We start from the raw sequence: 18,374 nt of genomic DNA, 5'->3' as shown, positions 1-18,374 counted from the left end.
AGCTGAAGGAAAATGTTTAACCTACTGAGCCACCCAGGCGCCCCTAATGTATTCACTTATTAATGGACATTAGAGTTGTTTCCAGTTTTTGGCTTTAATCTGTAAAGCAGTTGTGAATATCTGTATACAAGTCTACATATAGATACATGCTTTCATTTCTGTTGAATATATACCTGTGAGTAGAAGGTGCTAGATGTATGTTTATTTATTGAAAAATGTGTTTATTTATTTTAGGGTGGGAGGAGCCAGCACAAGCAGGGGGAGGAGCAGAGGGAGAGGGACAAGTGCACTCTGCACTGAACACAGAGCCCAACGTGGGGCTTGATCCCAAGACCATAAGAGATGACCTGAGCCAAAATCAAGAGTCAGATGCTTAACCACTGAGCCACCCATGCACCCCTATATGTATATTTAAAGTTTAAGAAACTGCCGAGCTATTTTCCAAAGTGATTATACCATTTCACAGTCCCAGCAGCAGTGGGAGTTCCCGGTGCTCCACACCCTCCTCAACACTCTTTATGTTATGGTCAGTCTGTAAACATTCTGTTTGGTGTGTGACATCTCATTGTGGTTGTAATTTTCATTTTCCTAATAACCAGTGATGTGGAGCATCTTTTCTTTTCTTTTTTTTTTTTTTTTGAGAAGTGGTTTTTGTTGGTGGTGGTTTTTTTTAAGATTTTATTTATTTGACAGAGAGTGAGAGAAGGAATACAAGCAGGGGGAGTTGGAGAGGGAGAAGCAGGCTTCCTGCTGAGCAGGGAGCCTGATGCAGGGCTTGATCTCAGAACCGTGGGATCGTGACCTGAGCCAAAGGCAGAGGCTTAATGACCAAGCCCCCCAGGTGCCCTGTGAGGCTTGATCCCAGGACTCTGAGATAATGACCTGAGCCGAAGGCAGACACTTAACCAACCGAGCTACCCCGGTGCCTTTCTTCCAATCCTTTTAATTTCTCGGTAGAATCTCTGGTGATGTCACCTTTGTTATAAGTGCTGTCAGCAATTTGTGTCTTCTTTCTCACACCTCACCCTGTGCCCCGGCATTTTTTGTTCTGGTGTGGGAAGCATTCAGAGAATTAGGAAAATAATGATAATTGTTTTTTGATATTTTCAAATAACCAGCTTTTTGATTTTCCTCTGCTTCTGTTTTTGTTTCTATTTCTTTGATTTTTGCTTTTTTTTTTTTTTAAGATTTTATTTAATTGAGAGAGCACACGAGTCGGAACAGGGGGAGGGCCAGAGGGAGAGGAAGAAGCAAGCTGTCGGCTGAGCAGGGAGCCCTATATGGGACTCAATCCAGGGACCCTGGGATCATGACCCGAGTTAAAGGCAGACGCTTAACTGACTGAGCCACACCTAGGCACCCGTTTATTTTTTTCTTAGATTTCATTTCCTTTTCTGTTTCTAGTTTAATAAGGTTAAAGCTGAGACCACTGATTTCAGATCTTTCTAATATAGGTGTTGAGAGCTATAAATTGCTAAGTATTATTTTTGGGGCTTTCCATATTTTGATGCAGTCTATTCATTTTCGCCTAACTGAAATGTTTTTGAGATTTATTATTTAGTTTCCATATTCCATATACTGAATGTTTTCCAAATAGCTGTTGATTTCTAATTTAATTTCATTGTGGTCAGAGAACATAGTATGATTTGAGTCCTTGAAATTTAATCTTGGTAAATTTCCATGTTTACTTGAAAAGAATGTGGATTCTGTTTCTGTTGGGTGGAGTGTTCTGAAAATATGAATTACATCAAATTGGTTGATAGTGTTCATGTCTTCTTTATCCTTTCAGTTTTATTGAGAGTAGCATTTTGAAATCTTTGACTATAATTGCAGGCTTATCTTTTAATCCTTGTATTTCAGTCAGTTTTACTTTATATATTTTGAAGCTCTGCTGTTAAAACATTTATGATTTGTTATGTTCTCTTGATTGACTTGTTTATCATTATGGAACAATCCTCTCTATTTTTGGCAGTGTGTTGTGTTCTGCTCTCAAGTCTACATTGTCCAGTGCCCATAGAGTCACTCCAGCTTTCTTTTGAGAAGTGCTTGAATTATGTATCTTTTTCTGTCCTTGTACTTTAAGCTATTTTCAAGTGGGTTTCTTAAAGGCAGCATACAGTTGGATCTTGCTTTTTTACTCATCTTGATAATCTTCCATTTTAACAGGGGCACATTTAACATAATAATATGCTTGGATTTAAATCTTTCATCTTGCTGTTTGTTTTCTATTTCATCCATCCTTTCTTTGTTTCATTTTACTTATTTTGGATTGATTGATTGCTTTTTATGAGTCCATTTTATTTCTTTTGTTTGGTTAGTAGATACAACCACTGTGTTATTTTATTGTTTTGTCTTTCATTTCATACTGCACCTCTGTCATTTGCCACAGTCTGCCTCCAAGTAATGTTGCACTGTTTCATATATGATTTAAGAACCTCATAGAAGTGTACTTTTGTTTCCCCCTACTCTTTGGTATTGTTGGACACTTTACTTCTTCACAGAAATCTGACAAGATCTTGTCATTTTTCCTTTGAGCAGTCAGTCAGTTATCTTTTGAAGAGATTTAAATTAAAAAATTTCCAGCAGAGACCATTTTCTTTTGCCTAAAGGCTATTTTTTAACATTCCCAGTAATGCATTTCTGCTGATCATGAATTTTTTGAGCTTCTGCCTGTCTGACAGACCTGTCTTTCCCTAATTTTTGAATGATTTTTATAGTGGGTAAGAAATTGTTGGTTTTACTTTGAGTACATTAAAGATGTAGCTACATTTTTTTTATTTGCTTTTTTTTTTTTAAGATTTTATTTTTTTGACAGAGATCACAAGTAGGCAGAGAGGCAGGCAGAGAGAGAGGAGGAAGCAGGCTCCCTGGTGAGCAGAGAGCCCACAGTGGGGCTCAATCCCAGGACTCTGGGACAATGACCTGAGCCGAAGGCAGAGGCCCCAACCCACTGAGCCACCCAGGCACCCCTATTTGCATTTTTTCTGATGAGAATCTGCTATAATTTTTTTGGTTCTTGGTGATGGGTTTTTTCCCCCTCCCACTGCAATTTTATGTTTATCGCTGGTTTTAAACAATTTGATTTTTGTTGATATAATTTCCTTCATGTTGGCTGTGCTTGGGTTTTACTGAACTTCTTGGATCTGTATGTTTATTGTTTTTATCAAATTTGGGAATTTTTTGGCCATTATCTTTTTTTTTTTAAGATTTTATTTATTCATTTGACAGAGATCACAAGTAGGCCGAGAGGCAGGCAGAGAGAGAGGAAGGGAAGCAGGCTCCCTGCTGAGCAGAGAGCCTGATGCCCGGCTTGATCCCAGGACCCTGGGATCATGACCTGAGCCAAAGGCAGAAGCTTAACCCACTGAGCCACTCAGGCGCCCTTCGGCCATTATCTTAAGTATTTTTTCTTTTCATCCTTTTTTGGGGACTCAAGTTAACACCTCTTTGGCTGCTTAAAGTTGTCATAGAGTTTAGTGAGGTTCTTTTTCTTTTTTTTCCCCCACTCACATTCATTTTGTTTCTCAGAGATAGTGTTCTTTGTTGTCAGATGTCTCATACTTTGGAGTGCCATTATTTTCAGGTATTATGTTTGGTTTTTTAGTTATTTCATACAGAGAGTCAGTCTGGTCTCTGTTACTCCATCATTTGATCAGAAGTGAAAGTCTCTAAACTCTCTTTTTTTTTTTTTAAAGATTTTATTTATTTATTTGACAGACAGAGGTCACAAGTAGGCAGAGAGGCAGGCAGAGAGAGAGAGGAAGGGAAGCAGGCTACCCACTGAGCAGAGCGCCCCATGCAGGGCTTGATCCCAGGACCCTGGGATCATGACCTGAGCCGAAGGCAGAGGCTTTAACCCACTGAGCCACCCAGGCACCCCAAACTCTTAATTACAAATTAATAGACAAACGTATTCTTGTAAAACATTGAAACACTGTGATGACAGTGTCTGTCTCTGATGAGTCACCTAGTCTAATCCCAGTCTTCCTCTTCCTGGAGATTATTCTGCTTGTAGTATGTATTGCCTCAGAATTTTTCCCTATTTATACAGATACATACAATATACCCATAGTAACAGCATGTTATTTTTAAAAATAAGAGTTCTTTTTCCAGTTTATTTCTACTTAAATTGCTTGTTTCATCTCTGTCCTCCAGGCAGCTAAGAAAGAGCATGCAGCCATCATTCTTTGGAACACTACATCTTGGAAACAGGTGCAGAATTTAGTTTTTCACAGTTTGACTGTCACACAGATGGCCTTCTCACCCAACGACAAGTTCTTACTAGCTGTTTCCAGAGATCGAACCTGGTCACTGTGGAAAAGGCAAGACACAGTCTCACCTGACTTAGGTAAACCAGCTTCCAGTTGGAAGATTATTAGTGAAACACTTATGTCCATTTTATCTACCTTGTGGAACTACTAGGTAAAGAGGACTAGAAGTAATAGCAGGGTGAAGGCCAGAGTCTCACTGTTGTGAGGTCTTTCAAAGTTGTGTTCTGAGGAAGACTCGAACCTTCCTTCTAAGATTTAAATGCAGTGATCTTTGAGTTGAATTCCTTGTGATTATATAGTCAGGATGGCATGTATTCAGACATCTCAGTTAAAAGAAACATAAAAATCTAAAAAACATAGATTTTTGTAGATTGATAAAAGAGAATGGCAGCGTAAGACTGAATGGGTGCCATATTCTGAGCTAGGATTTTATGGGACAGGAATAATGAAGATACAATTAAATTATGAAACTTATTAGAAGGACCATTATCTTTACCTTTTTCCTGCTTACCCTGTCACTTTGGTAGTTAGGAAGGGCATTTTAGGTATCTGTCTGTGAATACCGTGACCCCTGGGCAGGATATTAACACCCACCTTGCATTTTCCTCTGAGCCTGGCATAAATTAAAAACAAAAGAGGGATGGAAACCTTTGTGTTGTTGGAGCATGGCCTGTTTCGATTCCCCCGATTTCTTTGGGTAAAATCTAGAGAGGGTTTAAAATATCTTTGTGTTGTTTAATTGTGTTTTAATTTCCCATTGGTATAACTTGCATGCAGTTTGATCTTGTGATATTCCTAGTCTCTTAGTTTCTTGTATTTTAGAGACAGACATACATTAAACAGTACATGTTAGAGTAAATTGATTTCTTTTTTTTTTTTAAAGATTTTATTTATTTGACAGAGAGAGATCACAGTAGACAGAGAGGCAGGCAGAGAGAGAGGGAGAGAGGGAAGCAGGCTTCCTGCTGAGCAGAGAGCCCGATGCAGGACTCAATCCCAGGACCCTGAGATCATGACCTGAGCCGAAGGCAGCGGCCCAACCCACTGAGCCACTCAGGTGCCCCAAGTAAACTGATTTCGTTTGCAACGAGTGATTTCCTAACATGCAGCCTTTACTTTTTAAAAAGTTAATGTGACACTAATGATACATCCATTAATCTCTTGTATCTTTATGGATTACAGATTAATAAAATAAAAATTACCTATAATTTTATTTTTAAGGTAATTTTATTTTTTTATAATTTTATTTTTTATTTTTTAGTTTTATTTTTTAGGTGTAGTCCATATGAGGACTAGAAGCTACCTGACACTTAAATCTTATAAGGGCAAAGGTTTTTTAAGGTTTTTGTTTATTTGAGTTTTTTTTTCCCCATTATATGAGTACGGTAATCTTTTTTCCTTATGTGTAAATCTGGCTACTTGCTGAGGAAAGTTAAATTGCTCAGGCTTCTTTCGTGAGCATACAGTTGAAATTTTAGTTAAGTGCCTGGAAGATGTTTGTTACCAGTCACTGGAGAGTGACTAGTAACATAAAAGTATTCCCTCCTGGAAGAGTACCTGTATGCCCGGAGCCTTCTGCTGAGGGCCAGCAGCCAGGTCTTTGCTAAAGTCCCTATGTGTAAATTGATTGCTAAAGGGTGTGATGTGTATGACACATAAGCATAGATTTCTACTAGATAAAAACAGCTCTGTCTGCCTTGTGAGCAGTGTGTATGGTGTTTCTTTCAGACCCAGTTTTTAGCCTCTTCGCCTTCACCAACAAGGTAACTGCTGTGCACAGTAGAATTATTTGGTCTTGTGATTGGAGTCCCGATAGCAAGTATTTCTTCACTGGGAGTCGGGACAAAAAGGTAATTTTTTTTAACTTACTATTTTTCAAACGTAAAATAATATTACAGGTATATTTGGATAGAAAACACATTATCCTGACTTTCTGATAAAATTAAAAATAATCTACTTATTTTCTTCCATGTTTTTCAATTGCATGCATAAAAAGGCTTTTCTTATTAAAAGCTAGAAATACATTTCTCTGAAATACCAGATATGAAAAGAAAACCTTTCAGACCCATGGTGTTCATCAGAGGGCCCAGTGGGGGAGAAGTAGTGAATGAAATGGTTGAAGACTAACAATGTAGAAGAGCAGGAGGGGGTGGCGGGGCATCAGGAGGAAAACAGTTGGCTTTTCTTTTTCATATTTCTATGAATTAAAATTTTCCTCTACAATAGAGGATTATTGCCTTTTCATTCAGTGGAGGAAGCAGTGTATATGGGTGTGTGTGTGTGTGTGTGTGTGTGTTTCCTAAATTTTAAAAAAATCAAAACAATTCAGTGAGGAATAGGTTCTTGACCGCCGCCCTCGCCCCGGCCTCTGGTCTCTCCTGTCCTCACACTCCTTAAAATGCTCTTCCTTTTTCTGCAGTGCCTACAGACCAGAGGTGGGGAGGCAGTTGAGTGTTTGCTTTCCTCTCCCTTCCATCTCCAGTTGTCGTGGTACAAATTACCAAAGCAGAGGGCTGGTGTGGACATGTCACTCAGTGAAACACTGAAATGTCAGCCTCTTAACCTGTTTCTTTTAGACTGTCCCTTGCGTCCATTCGCCGGTCCGCTTCTCCCCCGGTGCCGCCTTGCTGTGCTGTGCTGTGCTGGCCGCCGAGGGAGCAGAACTGCTTCTGCCCTCCACGCGCTCGCACGTGCTGCAGCCGGGGCTCCCGGGGCTGTGTCAGGCCTGAACTGGACGGAGTGTCACCCAGCACACGTTCTCAGAAGTACACTTCTGATTACTTGGTCAGAGCCTCCTACCGGGAATCTTGCTTTGATCTGGATTTTGCAAGTGTTGTCCACTGCACTTCACTGTGTTTCTTTGTGACCGGTCACATCCCCTGGAGACATGAGCTTCTGTTTTAGGATTTTATGTCCCCTTAGTGCCTGCGGTTCTTGGTCACATTGCTTTGAAGAATGAAGAGGTAGACCAGACGACAAGTGATGGGCAGCGAAGCAAAGTTTATTGAGCAAGAGTACAAAGCTTCCAGAGGGTGAGGGGGACCCTAGTGGGTTGCCCTTGGAGTTTCCAAGTTTAGGGGGTTTTATGAGGTCTTTTGCAGAACTTTTTTAAACAGTCAGGGTGTGCTGAGTCGTGCCGATGAGGACTTCGGTCATGTATCTGTCTACCTATTACGTTAATGTCCATGTGCTGATGGTCCTTTTTTTGCTGACATCTGGGGGCTTAGGTCTTAACTGCCTCTTGCCCGTGACATTGACAGATGCTTTTGTGGTTAATTTTCTTATTTTAGGATGTCTGCAAAGTCTGCAGAGCAGAATGTCAGGGCTATTTTATCTTAGCTGTCCTGATTCCGTGTTGTCAGGGATCCTGGCCCTGACTGCCTGTCCGCTAACTCCTAACCCTTCCAGGGAAGTGTCATTTCTCACGTAGGGTATCGTCACAGTTAGGCCCTCCTGCCTGCTGAGTTGTTTCCCTGAGCAGCTGTGGTATAGAGGAAGAGCCAGGGCTGGACTGGTCCCCATGTATGTGTAGTAACGTCTTGGACACGTGCACGAGCCTCTTAATGAGGATGTGACCGATAGACTCTCCCTAGTTCAGAACTGGTTTCTCGAGTATAAAAGAGCGTGATGGACAATCCCTGGTCTTTGGGCACGGGCAGTCCCTGTTTGGACCAGCACATTTAGGTAATTGAGGTCTCACAGACTTGGGTCTGCTACCCCGCGGCTTCTCTGTGATTCTTGCAGTACTCTGAAATCCTGGAACATCAGCTGCAAATGTAAATGAGGCATTTATTTAAATGCTAGAGTGAATATTTTGCATTATCTGTACCGTCGATACTCTGATGCATTGCTGTAAGCCTTGCAAAGAGAAGGCTTTACAGTTTGATCTGTCTCTCTTAGGTGGTTGTGTGGGGCGAGTGCGACTCCAGTGATGACTCTGTGGAGCACAGCATCGGCCCCTGCTCCTCCGTCCTGGACGTGGGTGGAGCAGTGACAGCCGTCAGTGTCTGCCCGCTGCTTAACCTTTCCCAACGGTCAGTCTCCGAGTGGGGCTTTGTTTTACAGTTTTGTTCACACTTGATTTCTTCATATGTAGTCCTCTTATATTTTCATAGCTTCTGAATTGCTGTTTTTTTTTCATAATGCTTACATTTCTTTTAGGAATTGTTAAATTGATAGAACACAATGATACTCAGAGTGGGAAAATGGGGATTGGGAGTGTGGCTCACAGGTTCTTATCACCAAATTTAGAACCGTGGTGCTTTCGCAGTAACAAGTGTCTGCAGTAGAATGAGGGCCCCTGCAGCCAGCCAGGGAAACACTGGCTTGTGGGTGTGCCAGCAGAGGACAGGGAAAACTGTGCACCCTTGATGGAGAGGTGGCTCCAGGAGGGCATGGTAGGAGCAGTGCACTGTCTCCTGGGCTGGCACTTCTTTTATAAGCTACTGACAGTTGGGAACATGGTAAAGAACTCTGATAGAGCAATGACGGAGATAACAGAAGTTCATGCTAATTAATCTGTCTTCCCCTCCTCCCTTAAAAACAGATACGTTGTTGCAGTAGGATTAGAGTGTGGAAAGGTTTGTCTATACACCTGGAAAAAGACTGATCAAGTTCCAGAAATAAATGACTGGACCCACTGTGTAGAAACAAGTCAAAGGTATTTTCTTACTATTTTTACTTCCATCAGATTAGATTTTGTTATAATTACACAAATTACAAATGTATTTGTTACAAAACATTGAGTTTTAATGAATTTTTATAAAATAAGTTGATCTTTTGTAAGTCTTTTTTTCAAAAGATTTATTTATTTGAGAGAGAGTGTGTGGGGTTGGGGGCGGGGGGCAGGGGTCGCAGAGGGAGAGGGAGAGGTCTCACTGCTAAGCCAGGGGAGCCAGACATGGCTGGATTCCAGGACTCTGAGATTTTGACCTGAGCCGAAATCAAGAGTCGGCCACTGAACCAATTGAGCCACCCAGGCACCCGAAGCATCAAGGTTTTTAGTGGCAGTTTTTTCCTAATTTTATTGAGAAGTAACCCATACAGGTGACTTGTGTAACTTTATGGCGAATAGCAGAATTTACATACGTTATGAAACGTTACCGCATTCAATTTATATCCATTTATTCATATAGATACAATAAAAAGGGAGAGAAGAAAAGAATAAAGGAAAGAAGTCTCTCCTTGTATAATGAGAACTCTTAGGATCTCTTCCCTTAACAACGTCCGTATACATCAGAGCAGGGTCCACGGAGGTCATCAAGTCGTACATTACGTGTCTAGTATTACTTGTCTTGTTACTGGGAATTTATACCTTTGACCACCTTCCTGGGATTCCCTCTCCTCTTAACCTCTGCATCTGGTAACCATAAATCTGATCTCTTCCTATGAGTTTTTGGTTTTATTTTTTGAAGATTCTGTATGTAAGATCATACAGTATTTGTCTTTAGTGGCAAATTTATGCCACATTTACACGGAGAGGGACACAAATCTCTATTCGTGGTGTTTACCACTAAGTGGTACTATGGTAGACTCTTGAGATTGATGTTTGTTACTATATTTTTAAAATTTGCTTGAACAGATTGCTTGTTTGCATAATATCTTTATAGACAACACATTTGAGATGAAAGTGATTTTCGTGTCATCTAGAAATTGACTACAGTAGATTTGTAATAAAATTGGATTAAAAATGTGGGTGATTTTTTTAAACATTATAGATTGTGTTTTGGTAGCCTCATCTTGTGTTTGAACACTTCAGCTCAAGTGGTGGAGCAAAATGCTCAGTGCCCCTTAAAGTCACATGCCTGCTTTCACACATAGGAAGTGCTCCCTGAGCCTCATGCCCCGGGCCTGAGCTCTTCCTCCTAAGATGACTTAGAACACCTGATGTTTACAAAGCACACCCCCCCTTAGATAGCAGGATCTTTTTCTAATCTAATTTTTAACCCAAACTATTCTTTAAAAATGGCTAAATTAATCAAAAAAATCACTAACCTCATTCTGTCAGATATATTTTTTTTTGGATTCTTCAACCTTCATATATCTGAACTATTCAAAATAGAACGTCAAATATAATTCCAAATGACAGTATCATGATGAAAGTGATGGGCCTGGTGGAGAGAGACCTGTGAGCGCATATCTTTTATAAGATATTTCAACCAGGGGAGTCTGTCTCCTTATTGGCAAAGCATGTTCGTGCTCATAATCTATTGGTTAAAACTCATCCTTTTCCTCCTGCCTTTTTGGCTTCTCTCCCACCTCTGATGGTGGGTTTAGCAATTGAAATAGTTCATACTGTTGCTTACTGAAGAGGGAGGTGCTCCAGTGAAAATTCCATATTTTAGGCATTTGAAATTTTCTCTCTTCCTGAGCTCCCCTCCCTTCATTTCACTTCCTTTCATCTTGCCCTGCCCATGGTGCTCACTCTCCTCTGCAGATCCTGAATGTGGGATCCTGGCAGGAAGCCCCTTAGAAAGCATGCGAAGAGGACAAGTACAGAATTTGTATTTTTTAAGATTTTCTTTTTAGTCATTGTGATGGTGTTAGATTTGTAAGAACTAATTCGTGACTTAACCACATTATTTGAATTGTTAATATCCCAGTTGCCAAATTTTAGGTCCTTTCAAATGAAAGTCTTTGCTAAAAATGAGATACAAAGGTAATACAAACAAACACTGCCTTTTAAGTTGACTCTCCTAAACTCCCTGTCATCTAAATGTGGTCTGTTAACATGTGACATTTAAAGGGAATATTACCAAAAAAAACCCCCACCATCTTAAAACTTATATAGCCAAATAAGTACTGTTCCTTAAGGAAGCTTCCTGGGGAAGCAATATACGTTTGGTCCTTGAACAACATGGGGGTTAGAAGTGTTTACTTTTGTATACCTTTGACTCCACAAAAGCTTAATTACAATAGCCTACTGTTGGCTAGAAGCCTTAGTGATAATATAAGCAGTGGATTAACCTATATTTTTATATGTATTTGGTACTGTATTGCTAGGATAAAGTAAGCTAGAGAAAAAATGTTAAGAATTATCATGAGAGAAAATACATTTATGGTACTATACTATATGTATTGAAAAAAATCTGTGTGTAAGTGGACCCGTGCAGTTCCAGTCCATGTTATTTAAGGGCCAGCTGTACTACATATACTTGTTTAGTAATGTCACTAGTTCAAACCATTCCTCCAAGGAAATGAGAGATCTTTTTTTTTTTAAATTAATTTATTTTAAATTTTTTTTTATTTATTTTTTATTTTTTTAATAACATATAATGTACTGTTAGCCCCAGGGGTACAGGTCTGTAAATCGCCAAGTTTACACACTTCACAGCATTTACCATAGCGCATACCTTCCCCAATGTCCATAACTTAACCACCCTCTCCCTACCCCCTACCCCCAGCAACCCTCAGTTTCTTTTGTGAGATTAAGAGTCTCTTATGGTTTGTCAAGTTTTTTTTTTTTTTTCTTCTTTATTTGACAGGGAGAGATCACAAGTAGGCAGAGAGGCAGGCAGAAAGAGAGAGGGAAGCAGGCTCCCTTTTGAGCAGAGAGCCCGATGTGGGACTCGATCCCAGGACCCTGAGATCATGACGTGAGCCGAAGGCAGAGGCTCAACCCACTGAGCCACCCAGGAGCCCAGAAATGAGAGATCTTTAATATTATCAATAATAAATGAAATTCTAGTCATGTCAGTGCCATTTAAAATATTTTTCAGACTTCTGTTGAGGAATCGTGTTCAGAACTAACTTACTGGTGGTGTAAGAAAACCAATTAAACACCTGTTATAATTATACTCATTTCATCATTTTTTTAAAGTTTGGTATTGGTTTCATTTATAAACCTCCTCTCCTGATGACTCTGGACTGCCTCTAATAATCAGAGCCAGGCTCATGAAAGATGCACTGTCATTGAGATAAGTGCTCAAGTCACAGCCTGTACAGTGTGGGAGCATTGCCTTGGGAAGAATTTTAGGAAACACTGATTACAATAGCATTGTCGAAGTGTGTGTAACCTCCCGAGGGACCACTTGCAAGGGCTCACAGTCATGTGGTTGCATAGGTTTTGGTATGCTGATTTTTAAAATGTGTTTCATCACCTCAAGGTTTTATTTCTTTCCTCCCTTTCATCCTGAGAGTGCATCTGGTGACATGTAGGCTCTCAGCATCTGGAAGTATAATTTGTGTGCTCTGGTATCGTTTTCAGGGCTTACTGCCTTCAAACCTATTTAAGTTTTTAACTTCATTTGTCTTTAGTTTGGAGATCTAATTTGTGGGTTAAATTTTTAGGTTTTATTATATTTTCATAGGGAATTATTAATAATCTATGTTCGGTAGCATTCTAGCCCTGTCATGGGGTTGAAGGAGCATTAATAAGAGCATCTTGCCCAAGGTCATGCAGTTAGAGGTCACATTGGAGACCAAGATTGTTTCATTGGGCAATTTATTAAATATTTCCTTATTTTTCCTTACCCAGCAGTAATAATGTGAGTAAGAGTCCATATGTGTCACAGGGATGTCAAAAGAATAAAATAATAAATAAAATAATTTTGAATGTGTTGCAAGTTTGAATTCCTTAAAAAGAAACACATTTAATAATAATAATAATTACCTGAAAGACTGATTTTAATTTCATGAATTCCTCTGATCATTAAAAAATTTGACAGGGATTCATTGTTTCTTGCTCTTTTTGGTGGTGTCTTTTGTCAGTAGGTAAGATTTAGTCTGACAATTTTAAGTAAATAGAGTAAGATGTTTTCAACTTTACAATAGCTGAAGTATTAGTGATGGTATTTTAAAAACCTGTACTTTTTAATTTTTACAATTTTATTTTTATTTGAATATGGTTGATAAACAGTATTATATTGGTTTTAGGTACACCTCTTAGTGATTTTACAAGTTTACATGTTGTGCTATGTTCACCCAGGTGTAGCTGCCATCTGTCCCTGTTAATGTCACTGTTACAGTGTCATTGACATATTCCTCATGCTGTGCCTTTCATTCCTGTGACTTAATTGTTCCGTAATTGGAAGCCTGAATCTCCCTCTCATCCACTCTGCCAAACCCTTCCCCCTACTCTGCTCTGGCAGCCATAAGTTTGTTCTCTGTATTTATAGGACTGATTCTGCTTTCTGTAAAACCTGTACCTTTTGATTTTCAGGTTTTGACTTCAGTTCATATTAAAAACATTAATAGCAAGGGCAAGGTAATTAAATTAATACAGAGGTAAAATATTTCATAGTCCTAGCATACATGCCTTTCATGATTTCTCTGTCTTTGTTTTAGCCAAAGTCATACACTTGCTATCAAAAAATTATGCTGGAAGAATTATAATGGAAAAACTGAACAGAATGAAGCAGAAGGTGCCGAATGGTTACACTTTGCAAGTTGTGGTGAAGATCACACTGTGAAGATATACAAAATTAACAGACGTGCATTGTGATGGGCTTAATAACTACAGGCATGTGGCCATTGGTGTCCGAAGATATTTATCCTGTAAATAGATGACTTTCTTTACCTTGTAATTTCATCGAGTTTCATTTTTAAATCCTATAGCAGTAGTGCTTACTCGGTCACAGATCCTTTGAAATCTGACGAAAGCTGCACACTCTTTCCTCACAGACAGACATATGCTCACACCCTCAAAACCTGGCCCACACTTTCAGGGATTCAGACCCGCATCCCTGTGTCCCAGATTAAGAACCACTCTTTGTTCTTTATTTATTTTTTTTTTTTAAGATTTTTGTCAGACAGAGCATAAGCAGGGGAGCAGCAGGCAGAGGGAGAGGGAGAAGCAGACTCCTCGCTGAGTAAGGAACCTGATGGGGTGCTCCAACCCAAGGTCGTGACCTGAGCTGAAGATAGAGGCTTAAGCAACGGAGCCACCCTGGCTTCCCCAACCTCTGTTCGTTCATTCTTCATGAGTGAATTTGCCTGATTCGGTGTTATTTTGGGCCTTTTCTTTCATGTGCCCTTCTTTGGGATATTTCATTATTTATTACCCTCTTCAAAGAGAGGACACAGAAAATAAAAAGAGATAAAACCCAGAGTACTCAATTTTTATTTTAACAGCCTTTGTAAATAAACAGACTACACTTTGTGTGGTCTTGACCTTTCTTCCCGTGCACACCCACCATTCTAAGAATTTGGCAGGCAGTTGTGAATTTGAACTGCAGTCAGTTTTCTTGTATTCTTTAAAAGTACACAGATTCTTCTTTTACAGTCGGACTAAAAGCAGACTGTGCTGACATTTACCCAGATAGATGTAGGGGCTGAAAAGGAGAGTTGTGTCTGAATCATCTGAGTTGATGTGAAGTCACATACGTGAATCACAAGAGAAAGGATGCCCCAAGGGTGAGTGTGTAGTGGGAGCAGAAGGAAGAAGAAGATGCTAGGAACAGAATGTTGGGTATGCCAGAAGTTTGGAACATGGGCCACAAGAGTTGGGAGCTTTGGGAGTTGGGTGGAGGGAGGTTAAACTCAGGGGAAACTGGCATGAGAGTAGAAGCTTTCCCTGACCGAGAGTCATCTGGGAAGTCGGCAGTGAAATGAATACTATGCATAATATGCTGGAAGAGGGGAGGTGAGGACTTTCTTGGAGTTTGCCATGATCTAATGCGACATTTTGCTTCCAAAGGAGTTGTGATATTTTGTCTAAATCGAGATTTCTAGTTCCAGCACTATCCAGTATTTCTAGAAATACAGAAATAAAATTTAAGCTATATAAGTAATTTTAAAATTTTCTCATAGCTAAATAATAAAGGTAAAAACAAACAGGCGAAATTTATTTTAGTGACATCTTTTCACCCAGTATATCCAAAAGGGTGTCATTTCACATATACAACATAAAAGATAGTTGAGGTATTTTATACTTTTTTATATAAAGTCCTTATACAATATGAAGTGCATTTTACACTTAGAGCCTGTCTCAGTTTGGACCAGCCCATTTCAAGTGCTCAGTAGCCACATGTCACTAGTGGCCATCCATATTTGGACTGTGCAGTTCTAGACTCTTGAGTCTGTATAAACTTGTCTAATACCCTCAGGCACATGTGTGTGTGCATACAAAAGCAGGGAGAATCTGAGTTCTCAACCTCAGAAACAGGATGCCCTGAAGGACGGTTTCCTTGCTTATCAGCTGACACGCAGGAATCCCATGCGTGCGGGATTCCAGAGCACATTCACTGAACTGACTTGGTGTTTTAGAACATTTTCATGCACAGAACTCAACCCCCTAAGCATCCCTGGAAATAGGCCTAGTCTCAGAGAGTCTGAATTCATGGTTCTTGTTTTAGTTTGTCAGTTGGGTTTGTATTAGGCAGTTTTCATAAGTTGTCCTGAAGCGACTTCCTTGGTAAGCACCGAGTGTTCAGTTCCGTAAGCGTCGCGAGGACTTGCCGTACAGTGGGGCGCTCTGCACTGTAAGTCATACACATGTGCTGTAGTCTCACACGCCTCTTAATCTTCTAAAGGAGTACCCTTCAGACCATACCCTATTACGAACCACATTGTTCATCATATCTAAAGCAAAAAGGATCTCTTAGAACTTTGCTCCAGAGGAATGGAGGAGGATTTCAGGAGCCCTGCCCTGCCCTGCCGCCTTCCCCAACCTCTCACATCTCTGCCTGATTCACTGCATCAGAGCTCAGATTAATGCCCAGCGCCAGCGCCAGCCTAAACATTTGCTGTCTAGACACGGGGAGAGGTGATCGGGTTGCTCAGAGTACATTTTTACCTTGTAAAGCATGGAGCCGGATCACTTCCCAGTAGCCTCAGGGGAAGCAGAGTTGGTTACGGATTCCAAAGGGGGAATGTGGGAGTTGGAGGGAGACTGCAAACTCAGGAATGAAGTGAAAGGAGAGACTTGTTCTCTCTCTTAAGTTAGCAGTTCTGGCCACCACAGAAAATCCTGGGTGGTTTAAGGAAAGTCAGGCCTTCTGTGAACTACTTTTTGTACAAATCCCTGCGTGTTTCTCAAGGCCCTTAGGTGGGGATTGGAACCTGGACTTGAGGCATCAGAAGCATGTTTGATCCTGGCTCACGCTGGCAGTAAGTATGGGTAAGCGTTTGCCCTCATTTCTGCATGGAGGTAAAACTAGTGGATCAGCCTGACTTCCATTCGGCTGTGTGAAGGAAAACGCCAAATGGTCTTTTTGGCTTGTTCAAGGTGGAAGTTTGCTCTCAAAGGGAATCAAGGTAGGGGCGCCTGGGTGGCCCGGTCAGTTAAGCATCCCAGCTCTTGATTTCCACTCAGGTCATGATATCAGGGTCGTGGGATTGAGCCCCATGTCGGGCTCCATGCTGGGCGTGGAGCCTGCTTAAGATTCTTTCCCTCTCTCTGCCCCTCTGTGCTCTTGTGCATGCGCTCTCGCTCTCTCTGGGGGGGGGGGGGGAGAAAGAATCAAGGTAGGCAGATCAGGACGGGCACCGAGACTTCTCAGCATGATCAGGGACCTAGGCTCTTTTTCTTTGCTGTCTGCAATCCTTACTGTGTGGCTCCTCACCATCCAGGATGGCTGCTTGGCCTCTTGCCACGATCTTCACATTCCAACCAACGGAAAGGAAAGGCTTGTCCCTAGCTTTAAGGAAACTTCTTGGAAGTCCACACAGTTCTGCTTAGTCTCCTTGGTCAGAATTTAGTCTTGCAGACATACTGCAAGAGAAACTAGGAAATAAAAATTTTTTTTGTTGGGGGGGGCACATGTTCGGCTGGGAATTGAGGTACTTTATTCTGGAAGAAAGAACAAAGAGTCTCCTTTTGTAAAAAGCAGCCACATTGTAGGGTTGTTTTGAGGACTAAATGAGCTAGCACATGAACAATGCTAGCTCTGGATATATATAATAAGACACCAACCATTAGGGATAAATAAAGCTCAGCTCACGTCACCTCCATAGAGCCTTTATTAATCCCTTTGTTTCAAGTATTCTTTCCTTTCTCTGAATTCCACAGTATTATTGTTAATGGCATTTCTCATTCCCTAACTCTTATTTATATCTATCTTATGTTATGTCAGTTAGATTCTTTCTGTGGTAAGAAAGTTTGCCTCGAAATGATACAGGGAATTACTGGCTCACATAACTGAAAACAACCCAGTGGTAGGACAAAGTTCAAGTGTGGTTTCATCAGGGCACTATGACTCTCTCTACTCGGGGCTGACCTCTCCAGGGGTCAGCTTTCTTCCAAGATTGCCCTCCCCCATGGATGAAAGTAGCTATTGAAGTTATAGATTTCCTTGCTCAAATCAAAGGGAATAAATTAAACATTAAGTCCCTAACTTTACTCTGACCCAAACATCCTGAACTAATCACAATGGGCCACGAGGGGGGAGGGAACCACACACTGAGTGGCTTAGGCCTGACCATCTGATGTGGCAAGAGCCGTGGACTACTCTGTAGCTGAAGGCCAGCTCATCCCATTAGGACCACATGGCTGTTGCTGTTGCTGCTGTTGTGGTTTTCCAAAGCAGAGTCAGGAGCAGTGGGTGCTGGGTAGGCACCCAATGAACTCCCACTATAGAAGCCTACTAAAGTCTAAACATGGGGCATCAGATTTGTTTTCTTGCTCTCCACAGCATCTAGCACAGTGTGGCCGTGTGTTGTCAAATATTTGCTGCATTTAAGGATGAGTAAATTTGACAACACAGATGGCTGGCTGGCGGAGGAAGGATTCAGGGTAATCCACTAGTCAGTAAATAGGGTAGCTGATTTCAGGACCTCTCCCTGTCTTGGTGGTGTCAAGGGGTAGGGGGCAAAGAGCAGGAGGGAAGGTGTCAACACAGAAGGGACCAAGAAGGGCGGGGCGGGCTTGCCCAGCAGACCTGCCCCTGAGTGAACACAGGGTGAAGTTGAGACCTCAGGAAAACAGCCTCAGGAACGTCACCCCTCTGGGTCCACCCACCCTGAGCCTCGTGTGTTCTACCTTATACTGGGTGGTGGGGTTTTGTTGCTTTGACCGTTACGGGTTTAGATATAATGAAGCCTTGTTCATGATTCCGAACTGCCCTTTTAGCTTCTGTTCCCAGAAAAGGTCTTCTGTCCCTGTAGGGGAGGGCGCTTCCTGGGGTTTCTGATCTTTCACTGCTTTCAAGTTCTTTCTCCCCAAAC

The 18,374-nt window shown here is 41.1% G+C and overlaps 1 protein-coding gene across 1 annotated transcript in view; it reads left to right on the top strand.

Moving 5' to 3' along the window:
* ELP2 (elongator acetyltransferase complex subunit 2) overlaps window positions 1-15,044 on the top strand; it is a 45,899-nt gene extending 30,855 nt beyond the window's left edge. Inside the window, exons 18-22 of the mRNA XM_080821288.1 lie at window positions 4,156-4,348; window positions 6,000-6,121; window positions 8,172-8,305; window positions 8,818-8,931; window positions 13,557-15,044. Coding sequence (XP_080677414.1) covers window positions 4,156-4,348; window positions 6,000-6,121; window positions 8,172-8,305; window positions 8,818-8,931; window positions 13,557-13,713 — 720 coding nt within the window. The 3' untranslated portion in view covers window positions 13,714-15,044. The remainder of the gene's footprint in view (window positions 1-4,155; window positions 4,349-5,999; window positions 6,122-8,171; window positions 8,306-8,817; window positions 8,932-13,556) is intronic.
* Window positions 15,045-18,374: the final 3,330 nt, after the last annotated feature.

Source organism: Martes martes (assembly GCF_963455335.1).
Source record: "Martes martes genome assembly, chromosome: 13".
In the NCBI taxonomy this organism is placed as follows: domain Eukaryota; kingdom Metazoa; phylum Chordata; class Mammalia; order Carnivora; family Mustelidae; genus Martes; species Martes martes.
This window is presented reverse-complemented; position numbering and strand designations above follow the sequence as displayed.